The sequence below is a fragment of the Melopsittacus undulatus genome, chromosome 9 (genome assembly GCF_012275295.1).
Source record: "Melopsittacus undulatus isolate bMelUnd1 chromosome 9, bMelUnd1.mat.Z, whole genome shotgun sequence".
Taxonomy (NCBI): domain Eukaryota; kingdom Metazoa; phylum Chordata; class Aves; order Psittaciformes; family Psittaculidae; genus Melopsittacus; species Melopsittacus undulatus.
This window is the reverse complement of record NC_047535.1, coordinates 571,127-590,371: the sequence shown is the minus strand read 5'-3', so window position 1 is coordinate 590,371 and position 19,245 is coordinate 571,127. Positions and strand designations below refer to the sequence as shown.

Genomic DNA, 19,245 nt, shown 5'->3' with positions numbered 1-19,245 from the left:
ATCCTGGCCTAAAGCCACTGATGGGTCCCTCGTTGCTTACCAAAGTGTTTATAAGCATTCATTATTGTAGAAGAATATGGTGTGAAGAATACACAAGTGTTTGTTCCGAATCCAGAGCAAATAAAGGGGAGGGAACAGATGTGCTGGTTGTGGTATATGGGTATTTGAGAACACACTAAGTCTTCTCCAAAACTTTCATTAACAACAAGTGATTAAGGGATAAGAGAGAATTTGCTCTTCGGTTTCTGTCTCTTCTCAGTGTATAGAAAACTGAGAGCACCTGAGAGCTGCTGAATCGATGCCCACTTCCCACCGCAGAGCACCTGGGAGAACAGAACAGGACTGACTTCAGCTGATTCACAAGTATGATGACCACACTGCCAGTACTACTGACCATTTAAATGATGGGCGAACCCTGTGAGCTTGGGCCGTGTTTTGACATCCCATCTGGATGGTGCTGGGTTCGTGCTGGAGCTCAGGTGATAAGAAATGCTGCTTTTCTATCATTTCAGATGCAGGTACCTGCTGAAGAGCAAAGCAGAGCTGACAGCCTCATTTCCTGGCTCCCAGTAAAGAAAATGCAGAAGGTATCTGAATAAGGAACACCAGATGCAGCAGAGCTGCATATTTTGGTCATCTTGAGCACAGGCAGTAGCTGTTCCTTGCAAACATTGGCATACCTTAAAGCTGAGCAGTCGTCCTGTGCACTGAAATACCCGAGACAGGCAGAAAGCAAAGCATTACTGTTGAATTTAAGGCACTTGTTGCATCTTTGCTCCTGTCAACAGTGAATATGCACTGACTGCTTCCCAACCATCAACCAGGCACACCAGGCTGGATCAGCGTTAACTTTGTCAGTGCACCACCTACTACTGCACCATGTAAATGGGAAGTAAGACAGTAACTGGCTGTTTACTACAGATGTATTTGGTTTTCAGCAAACAGTCCCTAACCTACTGGAAAACAAATACATCAAAGAGTCTACTTGAAACATGCATTGGAAAGCTGTGCTTGGGATCTTTTAACTGAGAACTGCCAGTAGCAGAGCATCCAAATGTGGAGGATTTGGGGGATTTGCTGTGTTCATTGTTAGAAGGAAAACAAAAGGACATTACTCGTCAAAGCTGCGTCCTTGGCAATGGGAGCTGGGGAACAGTGTTTTATAAAAGCATCTCCCAGCCTTTGATACACTCAGTGGAAACCTAAAAGGTTTCCTTTTAGGTAGCTTGAGATGAGATTCCAGCTCCAGCGACATTCCCTGCTCTGAGGATGCAGCTGAGGAGATGGACGCAGTCAAGGGGCTCCTGCCAAGGCTCTCTATAAAGGGAAGGAGTTTCTGTGTTGAGAACAGGGACATCAGCAAAGCCCTCGCTGGGATGACACTGGAGCATGGCACAGCCCAGGGCTCCCTGACAAAGCCACCCGTGAATGCTCTTCATTACAGCCATGGCTCCGGGGCTTCTGTTCCCCATGAAAGCAGCACCTGCCAGCGCCCAGGATCCCATTCATCACCAGCAGTTCAGCTGGTTCAGAAGGGAGCTGTGAGGCAGATGAACAATCTATGCAGAGCAGGATCCATGGCAAAGTCACAGCTCCTTCAGTGAATACAAACATCTTTGTAACAGTGCCCAGATGGTGCAGGAGCGAGTCCCATTCTTTTGAACAGCGCCGTTGTTGTTCTGGGCTCTGCATCACGCCTCCAACAACGTGCGGGCTCAGCCCACCCTCCACAATCCAGGCAGCCCACACAGGCCAAGCCTCTGACACCATTTGTCCCAGTGGAATAACGTCCTCTCCGGGGTGTTGCCCACAGTCCCTGCCCCACTGCTGCAGCACCGCTGCCTGCAACAGCCTGTTCCCACTCTGTCATTAGCATTAATTGCACTGTGTGATTAATTGCTTCTGTTATACCAAGATAACCAGCCTCTGTGCTCCCTCCATGAGCAGGGTGGTGGTGGGGTGTGTCCTGATGGGCAGACCCAGAGCATCCAGCCCACTGGGGATGGGGGAATCCTCATCTCCTGTTACCCATCACAGAGACAATCCCTGGATTATGTGGTCCCAAGGAAAAGCACCAGGATCCCAGCCTCTCATGCCAGAGGGTGGGCTCCCCATAGCGAGGATGGTGTGTCAGGGGTGTGAGAGTCCAGAGAAGTGGAGCTGGGAAGAGGTTTGCTGGTGCAGGAGGGGATGCTGCCCCCTGAGATGGGGGCACTGGTGGGAAGGGAGCCTGCGCTGCCCAGGGAAAGGCGAGGAATGTGGCTTTGTAAACAGCCTTTCTGGCTGGGAAGGCAGGGAATGAACAAGATTGGAGCAGATACAATACAGGGACTAGTCAGCTGCAGTTGGAGCCTAAGGCTGGGGCTCATGAAGGGATGACAGGGGCTGCCAGAAGGGATGAACGTGAGTCTCCAGGCAAAGCCAAGAGGGCACAGCAGGGCCAGGGTCCATGGTGCCACTCGTTAGACATGAGGCAGTGTAACATGGACCTCACTGTGTCTGACCGGGTGTTTGTCAGTGTGTTTGGAGCAGGGTGGTGGTGGGAGCACTGCTGAACCCCTCAATGGGGCAGAGATGGCCATAGATGGAGTGAGACACCCAGGCAGGGCATGGCCAGAGCCAGAGCTCTGCAGTCCTGCTGGCTGTGCTCCCATCCATCCCTGGTCGCTGCTGGCACCACCACCAGGTGTTTCACTCCTCCAGAGCAGCACCAGCTGCATCCCAACAATGGGGTTACTTTTAGAGTCCATTTTATCTCATTAATCAGGGGGTTAAAAGTTTCCTTCTGAGCGAATGAGCACTAAGAAAGAAGCTCGTGCCCTGAGGACCAGCCTGGTGTTTGGGCTGGGACCAGGGCAGGCGGTAGCTGACCCCTGTGTGGGAATCCCAACCGCTTGACCCCACTGTGTGTCAGGTGAGAGACCGGAGCACTGCCCCCCCCCAGCCCCGCTGCGGGTGGAGGGTACCGGTGCTGGGGGGGCTCTCCCCTCGGGGTGTCCCCGGGGAGCCCCGGTCCCCTCCCACCGGCGGCGCAGCCCCTCGCAAGCAGCCCCCGCAGCCTCCCCTCCCTCCCGTGCCGCATTGGTTTGCGGCGGAGCCCGTCACCGCCCGGGCCTGCCTCCTGCCGCCCGCCGAGCGCCGCGGCCCGGCCACGGGCACTGCGCTGCTCTCCGCGCTGCTCCGCGGCTGTCGGGCCGCAGCGGGGGCAGGGCCGGGCCGGGCTCCGCCGCTCCGCACGGCTCCGCACCGCACCGGCAGCGGGGATGTGAGCGGAGGCTCCGCGGCAGCGCCCGCCGCCCGGCTCGGGAAGATGCTGAGCAGGTGGATGAGTGGCAGCAGCAGGAACCTGGACCGCGAGTACAACTGCACCGTGCGGCTGTTGGACGACAGCGAGTACACCTGCACCATCCAGGTCAGCACGGGCGGCCCCAAACGGGGGGGGGGCCCGGTGGACAAAGGGAGCAGAGCGGCGTTGGGGGGGGGCCCGGTCCTGCCCCGCCGCCGCCGCCGCGAACAAAGAGAGCCCCGGTTCCAGCAGCCCCGCCGGTAACCGGAGCGTGGCTGGGGGAGCGGAGCCCCGGGGCTGAGCCCCCCAGAGCGGGGATGGCGTGGGGAGCCGCCCGCTGCCCCCCGAGAGCAGCGGAGAGGGGGCAGCCCCGGCGCGGTGCTCTCCCCCCTCCGCCGCTGCATGGGGGCGAGGAGGAGGAGGACTTCGGTGCGAAGTAAAGTGCCGCTGGGCAGGGATGCACCGGGGATGCCCTGAGCTGGGGTAGGCGCTTCCCGGCCCCCGCCGCCCTCGGTAGCGCCTGGTTCCGCTCTAAGGAGCGGTTGGGTTCCGTAACGGTGCCGAGCGGCAGGAACGGGGCGCATGGACCGGGATCGGGAGCAGGACGGGGACCCGGGGCCGCCTCCCTCCCGGTCGCTGCCGTTCGCTGCCGGGGGCCGTGGCTCTGCGTGCAGGGACCGTGGGATGTGGGATTCCTATAAACCGGCAAGCAGCGCTCGCCGCCTCCGCGGCAGTGACGGGGCCTCGGTGGCGGAGAGCAGCGCCCTGGCTCTGCCCGGTCCCGGTCCCTGCGCTGCAGCCCCTGCGGGTACCGCCGCCGGTACCGGCTGCCTTCGGCCCGGCCCGTGGCAGCGCAGGGTCCAGGGCAGAGTTCGGGTGAAGGCGACTCTCGGGGCACCGGCAGCAGCAGGTCCCGTCCCGTGTCCCCCCCAGCCCCTCCGCCCCCCGTTGCATCCTGTCCCGCAGCTGCGGAGCGGTCGCACCGCTGCGGTCACACGCTCCAAGCGCCTGTGCCTGGGAACCGTGACCGGATGGTGCGGGGGGGGACGGATGACACACACGGACGGGACCGGCGTTGTTGCTTAAGGAGCCCAAAATGGGTAAATACGATGATTTGGGCAGGTGACGGCGGGGGGATGGCCGAAGCCGCAGGTCCCACTTCACCTCCCCATTGGGCTGTGAAGTGTGACCCGGTAGGTACCTGTAACGGTGACCGGCCTTATTCTGCTTGAGGAAAGCTGATCTCAGAGGCTGCTTTTGGTACAAATTAAACAAAACCCCATAATTTGGAAGGGAAAGTGTAGGCAATGCTGTTAAGAAAAATCTGGATTTTCTGTCCTTAAGATAATTTACCAAGGAGCTGTCGTCATCTTGCGTGTCTTTCTTTCTCTTTAAGAGAACATACTACTTGAGCACGTATTTCAGTGCCTTATTTTATGTTCAGCACAGTAAACAGTGAATCCCGGTGCAGAGCATGCATGGCCCAAGGTACAATGTAGCACCCTCACAAGCAAGGTTACCTCACTTAAATACTTGTTTTCTATTCCTGCCCTATGAGCCAAGTATTTATAGTCTGTGCAGAATTAAAGTGTACCGAGGAGGAATGGATAATGTGGTGGCAAGTGAGGAAAGCCGTCAGGGCACAGGCTGCGAGTGGTGAATGAGTTTTGAAGGTCATTCCCTCACGAGCACCGATATTCCACGTCTTGCTGGGATCCGTCGGGTTTCCTCAGGATCCGTCGGGTTTCTTCCTATGCCTGTTGTGGTTAATTTATGTCTTTCTATCTTTACTTACATATGGGGAAGCTGTCCGGGCGCCGGGTGTGGGGTGTGGGCTCAGCACCGGAGCCAAGCTGCTCAATGGGGTTGGTAACGTGTATTTTGGCTGCTGCACCCGTGGGCTTGTCCCATTCACCCCTGCAGTGCATGGGGACATGGACAGGCTTCACATCCCCTGACGTGTGGCAGGTCTGAAGGGTCATCTGGCTTCTCTATCGATGGGGATGGGAAAGGAGTGCTTGAGGCAGAGCTGTTTGAAGAGGCTTTATTTCTGTTTCACATCATGGCATTGGTTAAACCTGTCAACAGTTAACCTCTGGCTGTGCTTGATAAAGGTGTGTGAGCAGGGGCTCTGTGCTGCTGGGTAACACCTGAATATTCCCTTTCTAACTAAAGCCTTTTTAACTGATTACCCCAAGTTTACTTTGATGCTATTCCCATGTTCTTTCTCTGGATGAATCCCTCTCTTTTGCCCTCATTTTCACTCCCCAACAGCCCATCAAGCGGGCAGAGGAGCATAGAGAGCTTGTCTATGGATTAGGGATGCTGGTGGGGAGGCAAAGCTGCTGCAGGCAGTGGAATAGCAGGCACTGGGGTTGGCACCTCCATACGTGGTTTTATCATTGGGTTTTGTTGCTGGTTTAGGGAGGACATCATCCCAGCATCTGCTCCTGCTGGGTTCCAAGGGATGGTCCGGGTGAACAGGGCTGCAGGGCTCAGCTGCCTGCTGGGTACTCAGAGGTAACTGCCTGAACATGAAGCTGTGGGGCTTGCTTGACTCTGAAAAGCTGATGCATTAACAACGTGACATGCCACAGAGGCACTTCTGAAAGCAGTACAGGTGGTAGTTTGGTGCTGGGGACCCTGTTCCCACAGGTGCCACCTCTGTGGGGAGCAGCTTGGCTGGAAAAAACACCTTCCCAAAGGTGTTTTGTTCCATCTCCAGGGCAAGGGGCTGGTCTGGCAGTGTATGAACTTTGTGTTTACCTCCATGTTCTCCGTGTTGCCAAACACAAGCTGGCTTTGAGAAGTGGTGATGCTCTGGGCTGATGCTCTGGGCTGATGGTCCAGGCTGATGCTCCAGGCTGATGGTCTGTACTGATGCTCTGTACTGATGGTCTGTACTGATGCTCCATACTGATGCTCTGTACTGATGGTCAGTACTGATGCTCTGGCTGCAGTTTCACTCTGTCTGAGGAAATTCTTTGCTGTGGTGTCAGTGGTGGTGGAAGAGGCTTGAAACAACAACTGATTTGCCCTCGCTGGGTGCAGCAAGTGTCCTCCTGAAGGGCCAGTTCTGTTTCAAGCCCCAGGAGCACTGCACAGATGTGGAGAGGTGAGAAAAACACAGAAACGTGGTTCCTTGGGGTCAGAGTTGGGTACTGTGAAGGTTATTTGTTCATTATGCTTTCATCTTCCGAGAGTTTCCAATCCCTTTTCCCAGGAATCAGGTTAGCAGATCACTGCTCATGCCGTGGCTCTGCTCTCTGAAGGCCTGAGCCCAGGTGATGGGCTCTGTGCTGGAGGTTGCTCCCTGTTGCTGACAGCACTGAATCCATGAGGCTTTGTGCTGGGAACTTTCTCTGCTCCCAAAGCCTCCCTCCTGCAGCCTGAACCCGGGTTTGGGGCCAGGGGCTGATGCCAAACCTGTTATCAGAAGCATGGAGGAAGGTGGATTTGGGGTCTGAGGCCACGGGTCCCTGCAGCAGGTAGGGCTCTTGGAGCATCACCTGGTCTTGTGGTCCAGCACTGGTGGGGCTCCAGCAAAGCCACTGCAGCACCAGCAGTGTGATGTAGTAGTGAGAAGTCCATCGGCAGACCCTTTGGGCTGCAGGGTCTCACCCGCAGCCTGCCGGTCCAGGAGCAGTGAGCACAATATGGCACATTCCTCATTTCCTCACCTGCTTCCCTATGGATTATTCAAATGGTTTTATGTGTATTTGCAGCAGACACCTATTGCTCCTGTTACATCTCTGTGGAGCTGTGCACTGTCAGGGCAGCATCCTTCCGACCCTGCTCCAGCATTTACCTATGTACACAAACTGCCTGAAAGGCACAGGAAGACAAAGTAACAAAGCTGAGAGCTTGGGATTCACCTCCTTTTCCCCTTTCAATTCAATTCCAAGTATATCATTTTAAATACAAAGAACACAGAAGGCAGCTGAGGAAAGCATCCACTAAATGTCCACTGAAGAACTAGTGACATATTTACTCTCGTTTTAATGGGAGGTGGAAACACAAGTTGTTATGGAGACCCACTGGAAAGGATTCTAGTGCTGCTATTTCAGCTGAAATGTCTCTTTTCTGTTAACCTTTCTTACGTGTTTGACAACATTACCTGCTGTGAAGCTGCCAGCTTCCTAAAGGAACTACTTTGCTTATCGCTTTCCCATCTTATAAGGTGTTGAAGGCAAATACAGATGTACACACAGACAGACCTGCTGCTGGAGGAAGGTGTGTGCAGCAGCATCCTGAAACAAGAGATTTTCTGCTTCTGCCATGTAAAAATGAGGTAACACACAGGAGGAGGAGGATTTTTAAGGTCTATGGGGGATACTGGGAGTGCCTTGAGTACCCCACTTACATCGCATTCCGATGGAGCTCGGGAGATGGTGGATGCAGTTGTGATGACCGTGGCCACATTCCAGCAAAGCCAAGCCTCTTATGATGGTTTGGTTTGCCCTGTGCAAGCCTAAAGGCACCAAAAGCTCCTGTGGTGTCTCTCTGTGCATGCATCTGACAGGTCTGTTTTCAGGGCTCAGGGCAGGTCAGGAGATGGTTTTCCTCCTCCATCATCCCCACAGGGTGTTGGCATTCAGGGATGTGTGTGTGGGGGGGGGTTACAGCCCAGCCCCAACCTGAGCATTCCGGACAAAACCAGGGTTTTAAGCCTCACACTTAACTTCGGCATCTCCCCAGCCACCAACCTGCCTCCTATTCCAAGGAACCAGTCCCATTCTGTGTGTGATGGGACATTGACAAGGAGTTCTTGCAGCTGAAGGTAGCTATTAAATATCCATTACAGCAGGTTCACTGCTAGGCAGGCAGGTAAGTGCTGCCTTTTCCATTCAGGAGCCCTTGGAAAGGAGAGGAACGGTGCCGAGGTCTGATGCTGCTGCACCTCAGCCCTAGTTGGCTGGCAGTGGGTGGGTATGTGACAGGCACGTGTGAGCTTTCCTCCCATTGCTCCATGGCACAGATTTCACCCTGATCTGGTTTGCCCAGGAATTTACGGGGTGAGATGTGCTGGGATATGGCTGTGTCTAAGGGAGCCCACTGGAATGGGGGCTGGTGGGGCAGTTTCACTGCACAGTGCAGACATTGTGGTGTCTGTTGTGTGATTCTGGACCAGACTGAAGTCAAGGTCTCCAAAAATGCCTGGTTATTTTTGCCTGGCGAGGGCCAGTGCCGAGGGAATGGTGTGAACTGGGTTCAGGTGCAGAACACCTTGATTTCCTAGGGAAAACCAGGGTTTCTGTAACTGCCAGGGATGGATCTGGTGCAGTCCTGGGGAGCTCTTGGCCCTTTGTCCATCCTGTATCATCCTTTTAAAGATACAGACCGTACCGTGCCCTTAATTGCACTTCAGCAATGACCATGCATGTCGATCGCCCTCGCTGGTAAGCCCTGTCTCCATGTGCAGAGGTGCTTTGGCAGCTGACATCTCCTGAGGAATGCAGTTTACTCTGCGCACACACAAAAGGCAAGATGCCATCGGGCATCTCTGCCTTGTCATGTGTAGGGTGAAATGCAGTAAAGTCTTATTTTGCTTGATGAAGTCAGCAGCTGTCTCTCCAGATACACGTCAGAGAGTCACAGGATGGATTGGGTTGGAAGGGACCTTAAAGATCATCTAGTTCCAAGAGCAAGATGGTGCCAGCTTTACAGAACCCCTTTGTAGAGCAGAGCCCTGTTTTAAGGCATGGGATCTTTCAGCTGCACTTTGTGCTTCCATTGGTGGATGATCCCAGTTCTCCTTATGGAAACTGGGGGGGGATTGTTCTGAATTGCTCAGTCTTTGGTCCTGCCCAGGAAAGGTGATGTAAATGGAAATTGCTCCTCTGCAGGCAAGGAACAGAGGGAAGAACCTGCCTGGGTTTGGAGGGTGCACTCCCATTGTGCAGAGGCACAGGATAGGAAATCCATCCCGCAGAGGCCTCCTTTGAGCATCCTAACAGTAACCTATTTTCTTCAGATGCCTGGAGCTGGAGCCTCCCCCTGCTCCCGGCCGGGCTGTGGTCCCGCTGGAGCTGAGCACATGCCAAGACCCATTTTCTTTCCCTGGGAGAGGCAGCTCTCGGCATCCAGCATCTCATTGGAAATGCAAGGTCTGCACACATCGCAGCCTTCCCTAGCTGGCAGTGAGGATGGAAGCCTTGGACTCCGGAGCTGCAGGAAGGAGGCAATGCAGGCAGGTCAGCACTCGCCAGGCACCGCTGTCCATGAGGCATCTTAATAGGTGATAATGAACAAAAGCTCTGTGGCCTCAGTTTGTCAATGCTGGGTGTCCAAACGTGATCAGTGCTGCAGCTGGAAATAGGCTATTTTGGCTGCATAATGTCTGTAACCAACAGCTTTAATTATAGTGGCATATCTGTCATATCGGTGAGGCTTTTCCATTTCTCAGAGGATTTATAGCAGGGCTGTTTCAGATCACATTGGCTTTTGCTTGGCACATAAGCTGGGATCCCAAAGGAAATATCCATCTCGTTGCCTATATGGAATTTTTCTTTAATAAAAAAAAGGCAAAAATTGATATAGCCATTCTGGAGCGAGAGAGAGATTTCAGGAACATAGATTTGGGAGTTTATAGAGGTTGTGACTATACATTATCTATACGCTTAGCTCATCGGATGGATGGTATATTGGGACTGGGAAAAAAGCTGGAATCCAATACAGTTACATTTGAAAACTAGACAATAAACATGCTGAGCAGGTACTTCCCGTGATCGATTTAACTCTCATTAGAGGTGCACTATATAGCTTGCTGACGAGTATTTCTGGCTTGCAAACAACAATGGCTTTCCAAAGGAAATGTGAAGGGAACAGAATGTCTTTGGGACCTGAAGGTCTGGAGCTCCTGGGGCCATTGGAAGTGGAGAAGGGAAGGTGGTAGAAAACACAGCAGCAGAGGGCTGGGGTGGGAGATGCTGGTGAGAGGATCAAGGCAGTGGGGTGTGATGGATGTTGGGGTGTTCCCTGCAATGCCAGGCCCTCCTGTTCCACCCATACAGGGATCTGGCTGGGCAGCTTTTGGAGCCCAGCCTCAGCTCCTGCCCTTGTGCTGCTACCATTGGACCTCCCTCCAAAGGCAACTCTCTAGGACCAAGCTTCTGCCTAAATCCCAGCCTGGTTTGGGTTAAAGGGACCTTAAAGCTCCTCCAGCTCCAACCCCTGCCATGGGCAGGGAGACCCCTTCCACTGGAGCAGCTGCTCCAAGCCCCTGTGTCCAACCTGGCCTTGGTGCTGGGCTGTCCTTCAGTATGAAGGTTCTTCTCCTGATCCAAAATGGGCTTTTCTGTCTTCTGGTCCAGATCCTTGTCACTACTGTCCTGCTTTTCTTCCACCTGAATGGGAGCTTGCTTGTCCTTAGCAGTGCTTTGGTGCTGGTTGGGTACAGGGTCCCCAGCTTCACATCTGGGCTTTGTTCTAGGCATAAGTGCTAATGCAAAATTAATCCCAACTGATTACAGTGCCTTAAATAACAATGACAGTGATTTTCCTCTGCTCTGAGAGGATGCTTCCCACTGTCAGCCCCAGCAAAGTCATGTCTGTCGTCCCCCCACTGAAATTAACCCACAGCTAACTTGGGGGACATAAGTCAGGCTGAGCCTTTCCTTAGTAACCCCCAGTACTGGAGAGTGCTCCCATTTCTGTAGGGCTCTTTAATTAACATGGCATTTTGTTTCAAGGCTGCCATTGAGTGGAACAGGGAATGATGTCCGAGGCACTTTGAGCTGGTTTGGTTGCGGATGCTGTGTCCTCAGCTGGGCCTTTCCAGAGGTGTTGCTCAGACATGGTTAATCTGTGCCCATGAGCTGATGCTGATGAGCCCTGTCACATCCTGTCAGTGTCCTGGGGCTGCCGGGGGCAAGCGCTGGAAGCTGTGGGTTCAGCAGGGTCCTGCTCCACCTCCCGAGCTGCACACCCGGGATAGCAGCTCGTCCTTGCGCCATCCAGGTTCCTCTGAGGACACGGTGAGAGACTGGATGCAGGGAGTGCATGGAGAGGGACATGGCCTTGGCTTGGCAGGGTGCTTGGGTTCATGGGTTTGCCAGGGCCGGTGCCATGAGCAGAGAGGATGATTTCACTGTACAGGGTTGATGTTGCTTTGCACTGCAGGTTGCACACAGAGGAGCAGCAGAGCAGCCTGCAACAGAGCTCTGCTTGTCCCAGCACAGGGACCCATCCTGTCCTCAGCCCCTCAGCTCCCCCCATGCCCACCTGCTGCCCTATGGCACTCACAACCACACTGTTCCTGAGGAGGAGCTGATCCATTCTTGGGTGCAAGGAAGCACAAACCCCAGCAGCAGTGAGAAGGTCCCCATGAGGGATAACTGCGAGGGAGCAGCAGTGGCATTGATGACAGTGCAGGGATGAGCAGGACACAGCTGCAGTCTGGGACAGGGCTTGTCCCCTGGCAACCCCACCATGGGAAGGCTTCTCAATGGAGCTGCAACTCCGCTGTGGTTCCTGCATCACTGGTGATGAGGGTTTTGCCAGGGGAGTGCATTAATAACACAGAGCATGAGCAATTACACCTCGTGCACTGGAAGGGAGCAGCAGATGTGTTCTCTGAGCCTCATCTCTGTGCTGCTGCTTCCTCATGAGCCCCTGGGTGTGGGAAGGCTCCATGCCCAGAGCAGGGACCTCACTGGGGTTCCTGCATCCCAGCAGAGCCCAGTGCCTGGGAGAGCCCGTGATGGGAGCTGGGATCCATGGCTGGTTCTGTTACAGTTAATGGAGCTCTGCTTGGCTTAAATTCCAAGTCAAAGTCCAGATTCCCCAGGATGGATGTGAATGTTGAGCCCCAGGTCTATAGAATGGGCTGCTCTTCCCAGTGTTCAGATGCAGCAGACAGAAAGCTCCCTCAGGTATGAGAGTGCTGGTGTTTTCCTTGCTGAGCCAGCACCAGTGCTGGTTCTTAACTGGAATTATGGGCTGTGCTTTTAACCAGTCCTCTTAACAAGGATTCCCCATTCCCTCCATGTGTCTGCATCCTCCTTGCAGAGAGCTGCCATCTTCAGCTGGTAGTGACTGGTCGTGGTGGGATAAATGCTTGGATGAGGAGGTGACATAAGCTGGGCTGCAGTTTGACACCCTATGCAGTTTCTAGGAGATGGGATAAGAGTAAGAAGCAGCCCAGAGTGCTCAGCGTTGGCTTCTGCATGGCCTTGGGAAGCCATAAATCATCCTGGAAGCAGTGAATGCAATGGTGACCCCATGGACCCCGCCTGATTGTCTGGGTTTGCTTTGTTCCATGGATCCCCCCACAGGGAGGAGAAAAGCCAATGACTCAGTGCAGCTGGTGGGGTTGGGATTGCCATGGGAACAGAGGATCAGGGATGCTGGTGAGCGGGGGACCAGCATCACCTGGGAGATGTCCTCATCCCCACTGCCCTGCCCCTGCTTCAGGGACATTGTGCTGGAGCTTCGCATGATAACACGGAGCTGGAGCCCACTGGGGTTAGTGCAGATCCAGCCTTGTCCCAGCTACTGGGCTATGGGGACTTCTCCAAGGGGCTGCTTGTGTCTGCCACCATGGTCCTTGGCATCGGTGATGGAGAGAGGACTGTGGACTTCACCCCGATGGATGCCCTGGGATGCCCACATCATGCTGGCAGTGCTGAAATGTCAATGCAGATCCCATTGCTGGTATTTCTTCAGTGCAGGAGAGGGTGAGCACTGGTGGCAGGCTGGCTTTTAGGTACCTTTGGGAAATGAAATCCTCTGGTAACAGCAGAAGCCAGAAGAGACTGTTCTGAACACACTTGACTCTTCTCTAAGTACTACAGTTATCCTGGCCTCTAATCAGGGTGTCAGACACAGTGAGAGCACCAGGGTTAAAATATGATGCTTCTGCCTGGATGGCATCTGCTGCCGAGGGAAGGGCTGAGAGGGCAGTGGAGCTCGGTACAGGGTTAGCAACAGATTCACTCAAGCCCTTAAAACATTTATGGTGTTGTAATCCACACACATCTTAAGCATATCTGACATCATCCTACACTGCTCTTGTATCTGTCATTACTTATGGAGAGGCTCCAGAGAGCATCACTGTACGGCTGGTAGGAGGTAGCTGCAGGTAGCCAAGCATTGCATGTATGTTTTTATAGCTGAGATTTAGGAAGGAGTCATAAAGTCTGTTCCTAGAGAGCTCTTGATAGCGAGGAGGGGCCTTGGAAGGTGCCTGAGTGCCCATGTGCTTGATGGGGCTGGGATGCAGACTTAATGGGTGCCCAGAGAAGCTGTGGCTGCCCCATCCCTGGCAGTGCTCAAGGCCAGGTTGGACACAGGGGCTTGGAGCAGCTGCTCCAGTGGAAGGGGTCCCTGCCTGTGGCAGGGGTTGGGGTTGGGTGCGCTCTGAGCTCCTCTCCAGCACACACAGCCCAGGCTGCTGGGTCCTGGTGCATGGATGGGGCTGGCACCAGCACCTGCATGTGGTACTTGAGGCCACTCTGGGTGCTTGGAAATGGAGATTATTATGCAGGAGACATGAAAAGTCCTCACCAGTGGCAGTGTCAATGCCTCCCCCCTCTGCCCTGGCACAGGGGGACTATTTGTCATTTAAAAACTGTGTTTTTGTCTAATTTAAAGGATAGCCCAGAGAACCCCTCCTCTGTCAGGCTCCATGTGGCACACTCCAGCATCCTCCCTTTTCCCCTGCGCTGCATCTCCCCCATTGCTCTCCTTGTTTCTCCCCATTCCATCGTGCACAAGTGCTGTAGGCAAACACTCCTCGAGGCACCGTCTGGCTGCTCGGCTCCATGCATGCAGTGGTGCTTCCCATGGCACTGTGGGACAGATACACAAACCCACTGGGGATCTGGGATGTGGAGTGGGAAAAGCAGAAGCCCATTTCTCACCATGTCTTGTGGCTCATTGGCTTTGCCAAGCGTTTCAGCTCCTGGGCTTTCTCTTGACCCAGAAATGGTTCTGCCTGCCTGCAGTTGTCTGTGGTGACCATGGGCTGCCTTGTGCAGAGGAGAACAGGGAGAGGGTTTTGTGCTCCTCATGGTCTCCATGGGAATGAGATGCTTTTAGCTTTGGGAAGACCATTCCCATGGCCCTGGGCAGCCCCATCTGCCCCATTCGGATCTGCAGGGGGTGGTTCAGGTGGTGGCTGCCAGCAAGGCAGGACTGGTCCATTTCCCTCCCTGGGTCCCATGGGCTCCCATGATCTTTGTTTGCATTTATCCCTGCAGGACACAGGGCTGCTCTGTTGGGATAAGTGACTCCAGGGCACTGCCACTGCAGACAGGGGCACATGGCTGCAACCAGCACTGAGCAGGAGATGTGGCACCCGGCCAGGGTGGCCCTGGGACCTTGAAGACAAGGCAAAAGAGCCAGACACCAAGCAGGAGCTGGGGTGGGATGCAGAGGATGGTCAGGAGCTGGGGTGGGATGCAGAGGATGGTCAGGAGCTGGGCTGGGATGCAGAGGGTCAGGAGCTGGGGTGGGATGCAGAGGATGGTCAGGAGCTGGGGTGGGATGCAGAGGATGGTCAGGAGCTGGGGTGGGATGCAGAGGACAAGCAGGAGCTGGGGTGGGATGCAGATGATGGTCAGGAGCTGGAGTGGGATGCAGAGGATGGTCAGGAGCTGGGGTGGGATGCAGAGGATGGTGAGGAGCTGGGGTGGGATGCAGAGGATGGTCAGGAGCTGGGGTGGGATGCAGAGAGGACCGTTGGCAGCCATGGACCCTGCCCAGGTCTGTTGCCATCTCCTTTCCCTTCAAAGGGACAGGAACCATTTTGTAGCCCAAAAAAGGGCATTCTTAACAAGCCGGTTGCCTTCCTGCTCCAGGGATAATTCTTGTCAATCTGCCACTTCTCACTCTGATGTGCTAAAAATAGTGCATTATTTCCAGGCAGTAATTGCACATCCTGTAGTCGTAATGAGCTCTTCAGGTAATTACCTTTTGGTGGGAAAGAGCTGAAGATAGGGTGTGTTTGGCTGATAAAAGAGAGGTTGCTCAAGAAGCAACTGGTTCTGTGCTCACGTTGAAGAGCAGCTCTCAGGGCTGGGGGGAGCATCTGCTGGGGGATGAGATGTGGCACATTCCCTAATGCTGGAATAGGCGGTAGCATCCTCGAAGTGCTTGTTATGGAGGGTACATGGGGGGTGAGTGGGACAGGTGGGGAGGTGGCAGGAATCAGTCCTCCACATGGACACCTGCAGCTTCCCTCCTGTAAAATAATGTTTAATGTATTTAATCTCTTCCAAGCCATATTTAAAAGTGCTTTTCCACAGCTAGGGGTGATCTTAACAGGAATTAGGGTATGGATTGAGAACGTATAACATGCCAGCTGCTACCAAGCATTGCCCTACAAAGGGTTACCCTGGAAGCCTCCACTTGCCCCTGCATCCTCTGAACCTCTCCCCCATCAGGATGGACCCAAGTTCCCTGCTGAGGGTTTCTTATCCCTCAGTCAATAAATAATCTCTCGTAGTCCTGCTTTGCCTCCCAGCTCTGTAAATCAATTACTGTGGTGCAGAGGATCTAGTGCTTGCAGGAGAGAGGTAAATTACACCTCCTGCTGTTACATCTTTGTCACTAATTTGATAAGATATTAAGGATACAACCCGTTTGGAGGGGTTTTGTCTGGATCCATTTCCCTTCCGTGAGGCAGAGGTGCTGATCTCACAGTGCAGCACCTTCCCCAGGCCTGTGTAATCCTGTGGCTTCTCCTTATCGACATCCCCAGTGTATTCCCACAATTACAGCCAGATTTATGGAGCTGCAGCTTCATTCCTGCCTGGGCATGAGCTGAACCTCTCCAGATTCAGGTCTCTGCAGCCGCCCCAGGGATGCGAGCACCCTGCTACAGGGGAAGAGCTTGTAAAGCCATAACTCCTGCTTTATGGAGACAGCATTTCCTCTTATCTCTGCTCCTTCCAAGCATGGCTATAGCCAGTGAAGTGCTTGTATAAACCACCCCTCTCCTGCCAGCATCAGCAAGGCTGGGGCTGCAGGTTAGAGCTTTCCATCAGACATCAGAGCATCTGGATGGGATGGGGGCTTTGCCTCGTGTGCTGCTCGTGCTGCCAGCCCGTGCTAATGCCGGCAATGGGGTTCTGAGGTCCTGTTGGGCTGTGTCTTGTTTTGCACAACCTTCTTTAAAATAGAAGCCGCTATCCTAGATGAGGTTTAACAACCACATCACAGCCCCTGCGTGTTGGGAAGGAGCTGTCAGAGGGGATCGAGCGCTTCCCTTGATGAGCCTTTGCTGCTGTGCGCTCCGAGGACAAACTCCGGCTGCTTATGCAATCCCTATGGAGCAGGGACAGAGCCTGGCCCGGCGCTCCGAAGCGGCTCCCTGTGCAGCACGGACAGCAATGGCTGCTGTCAGGTGCACTGATGGCCACGGTGATGGGCAAAGCCACTGTGATGGGCAGCGTTTCATGGCATTCCCCAGGCAGGAGACTGGGATGTGGCTGGTGCCTTTGCCCAGTTCCATCCCAGATGCCCCCAGCCCCAGTGTGGGGCTGGTGGGACATGGGCACAAACCCACAGCAGGAGGACAAGGGGCTGTCCTGAGGCTGCTGCAGGGTCTGAACTGCCATGGTTGTGAGAGAAGTGGCTGTGGGGCCTTGGTGCAATTAGAGCAACTCCTCTGCAATATAAATATCATTGCTTTAATAGAGCCAGGGTGATCTGTTGTTTGCAGATAACAGCTACAGCATGGCACCAACATAAACAGAGCATGAAGTTAACAGTAATCATAGTCCTTGCTACTAGAAGGATGTGGCAGTGGTGTGTACGTGTTGCAGAGCGCAGGGTTACAGGCCAAGGCATGAAATCCATCTATTAATCGGTTTAATGCTGTGTTTCAGCACCTTGGCTGGTGCAGGACATTCACTGTAATTAATGCTAATGAACATGTCTGTTGGAGGATGCTGTGGGAAGCTCTCCCTGCTGCGCAGTTCTCTGCCTGTATCACTGGTTTAGAGTGGACCCCAGCAGCACATTCTGCCCATCCCTGTGCTGTGTGGGGCACTGGGGCTGGTGTCAATGCAGGGATCCACATCCCCTGGGCTGGGGGAGCTGCTGGGGAATTGCTTCCTGCTTCCTTGGTGGGATCATCTCTGCCATCAGCAGAGCAGAGCCCTCCATCGCCCTGCACGTCCTGGGGAGGGCAGGACCTGCTGCCTGCATTAGGACACTGTAGCCAGAAGCTGCTCTGCAGAGGTGGTTTATTGCTTCTTCCCACCTCATCCACCTTGACACCAAGCCCTATGTGCTTTGCTCTGGTATCAGCTCTGCTGAGCACTGCTGGGAGCAGAGAGGTCCCAGGGGCTGCGGATGCTGTGCCCTGGTACTGGGCTGGTGCCTGGACCCAGCTGTACTGCAGCTCCCCAGGAACCCAGTCCCCTGAGCTCCCCTGTGCCCCAGCCCCACACTGGGTCTGTGCCAGCCCCTCGCATGGGCCTCAGGGAGATCACAGAATCATGGAATGGTTTGGGTTGGAAGGGACCTTGGAGCTCATCCAGTCCCATCATCTTTTGGCCAGTGAGGTTTTGATTCAGGCTGGGTTTGGAGAAGGTGGGGGGAGGATTTCTGTTCATTACAAAGACATTTGCTCTTCCTCCACATCCCCTCATCTCTTCCCTCTGAAGCCACACCACTCCCAGGCTGTGGGGGCAATGCCTGCATCCCTGCTGGGCACAGTGCGGATGCTCCCATTCCACCCTGCGCTAAGCTGGGAGCACTGGGAGGAACAGGTGACTGCATCTCCCCTTGGTGGGTGTCCTCTGTCCTCCACCACCATTTATTTGCATTTACAGCCTCTGTGTGCACCCAAGGATGCTGCGAAGGATGGGGTTTGTCCATGGCTGGCTAAGTAGCAGTTCCCTGGGCATGCTGAGTGTGCCTTGGCACCCTGCTGAAACCTGGGGGTGTTCTGGTTTGGATCCGTGCATCTTCACAGAGGCTTTGAATTAAATCTCTGCCAGTCCAGAGCCTCTATTTCCTTTGCTAAACTACAGGAACCTCAGTGATAGATATGGAGCAGTGGCTCTCAGAGATAGTGAATGGTTGAAAATGTCTGTCTGTATCAGCCCCATACAAGACTTGCAGCGCAAGGTGCTGCCCTGATTGCAGGGGGAGATAGATGACAACTCTTACAAGGGCCAAAGCTCTCCTTCCCCTGCCACCCCTGTACTCCTGACACGCCATCAGCACTGACCCTGCAGCACCTTCATTCCTTCAGCAGCTCCGAGCCACAGGATTGTTCTCCTCTCTCCATTTACCCATCTCTTTCTGCGGAGTAAGGACCTAATTGAGCGAGTAATGCACAGGCTGATGCTGGGCAAAGCCATTGCACAGCACTTTGTATGGTGGGGAAGGCTCTTGTAGAGCCATTTGTGGTGAGCCCAGGCAGGGTGCTCAGGCCCTGCTCAGGGTGAGTGTGGGTCACAGCATCGGTCCCTGCACCTCCAGAGCCAGCCCACAAAGAGCCTGTCACAAACAACGCTCCCAAAGGGGAGCTGGGAATGGATCCATGTGGAACTGAGGTGGTCTTTCTGCTCCAGGGGGTTATGAGGAGGATCTGGGGGATGGGATTTGTAAGGAGACCCACACAGGGATGGACATCAAGGAGGAGCTGGGAGCTGGTGGCACCAAGGGCTGTGTTCCTGAGTGCTGCTGTGGGACTGGGATATCCCATGGGATGCACATCAATCAGCCCCTCTCTGAGGTCAGGGATGAGGAACCTTCTTACCCTTATTCCTCTGTCCCATAGGTGTGTGCATGTAAATGCACAATGGTCTGACACCCTTCAGTGGTCCTTGTAGTGCAAATAACACATCCGAGATGGAAAATGTAGTCAGAATGTTTACTCTGGATCAAATTAGTGCAACTTATATGGATCTCCCCATCCTGTGTGAGCAGTCTGGAGGGGTATTGGTGTTCTGCTTCCCACAGGTTCCACACAACATTCCCTTCCTTGAGCAGAGACACTC

General features: G+C 54.2%; 1 protein-coding gene across 3 annotated transcripts in view; it reads left to right on the top strand.

Annotated features, from left to right (window-relative positions):
• The first annotated feature begins 3,310 nt into the window (after positions 1–3,310).
• The window catches only part of FRMD5 (FERM domain containing 5), a 59,784-nt gene continuing 43,849 nt past the window's right edge, over positions 3,311–19,245 (top strand). For all 3 annotated transcript variants that reach the window (XM_034066260.1, XM_034066261.1, XM_034066259.1), the window contains exon 1: positions 3,311–3,412. In XM_034066260.1, coding sequence (XP_033922151.1) covers positions 3,311–3,412 — 102 coding nt within the window. The remainder of the gene's footprint in view (positions 3,413–19,245) is intronic.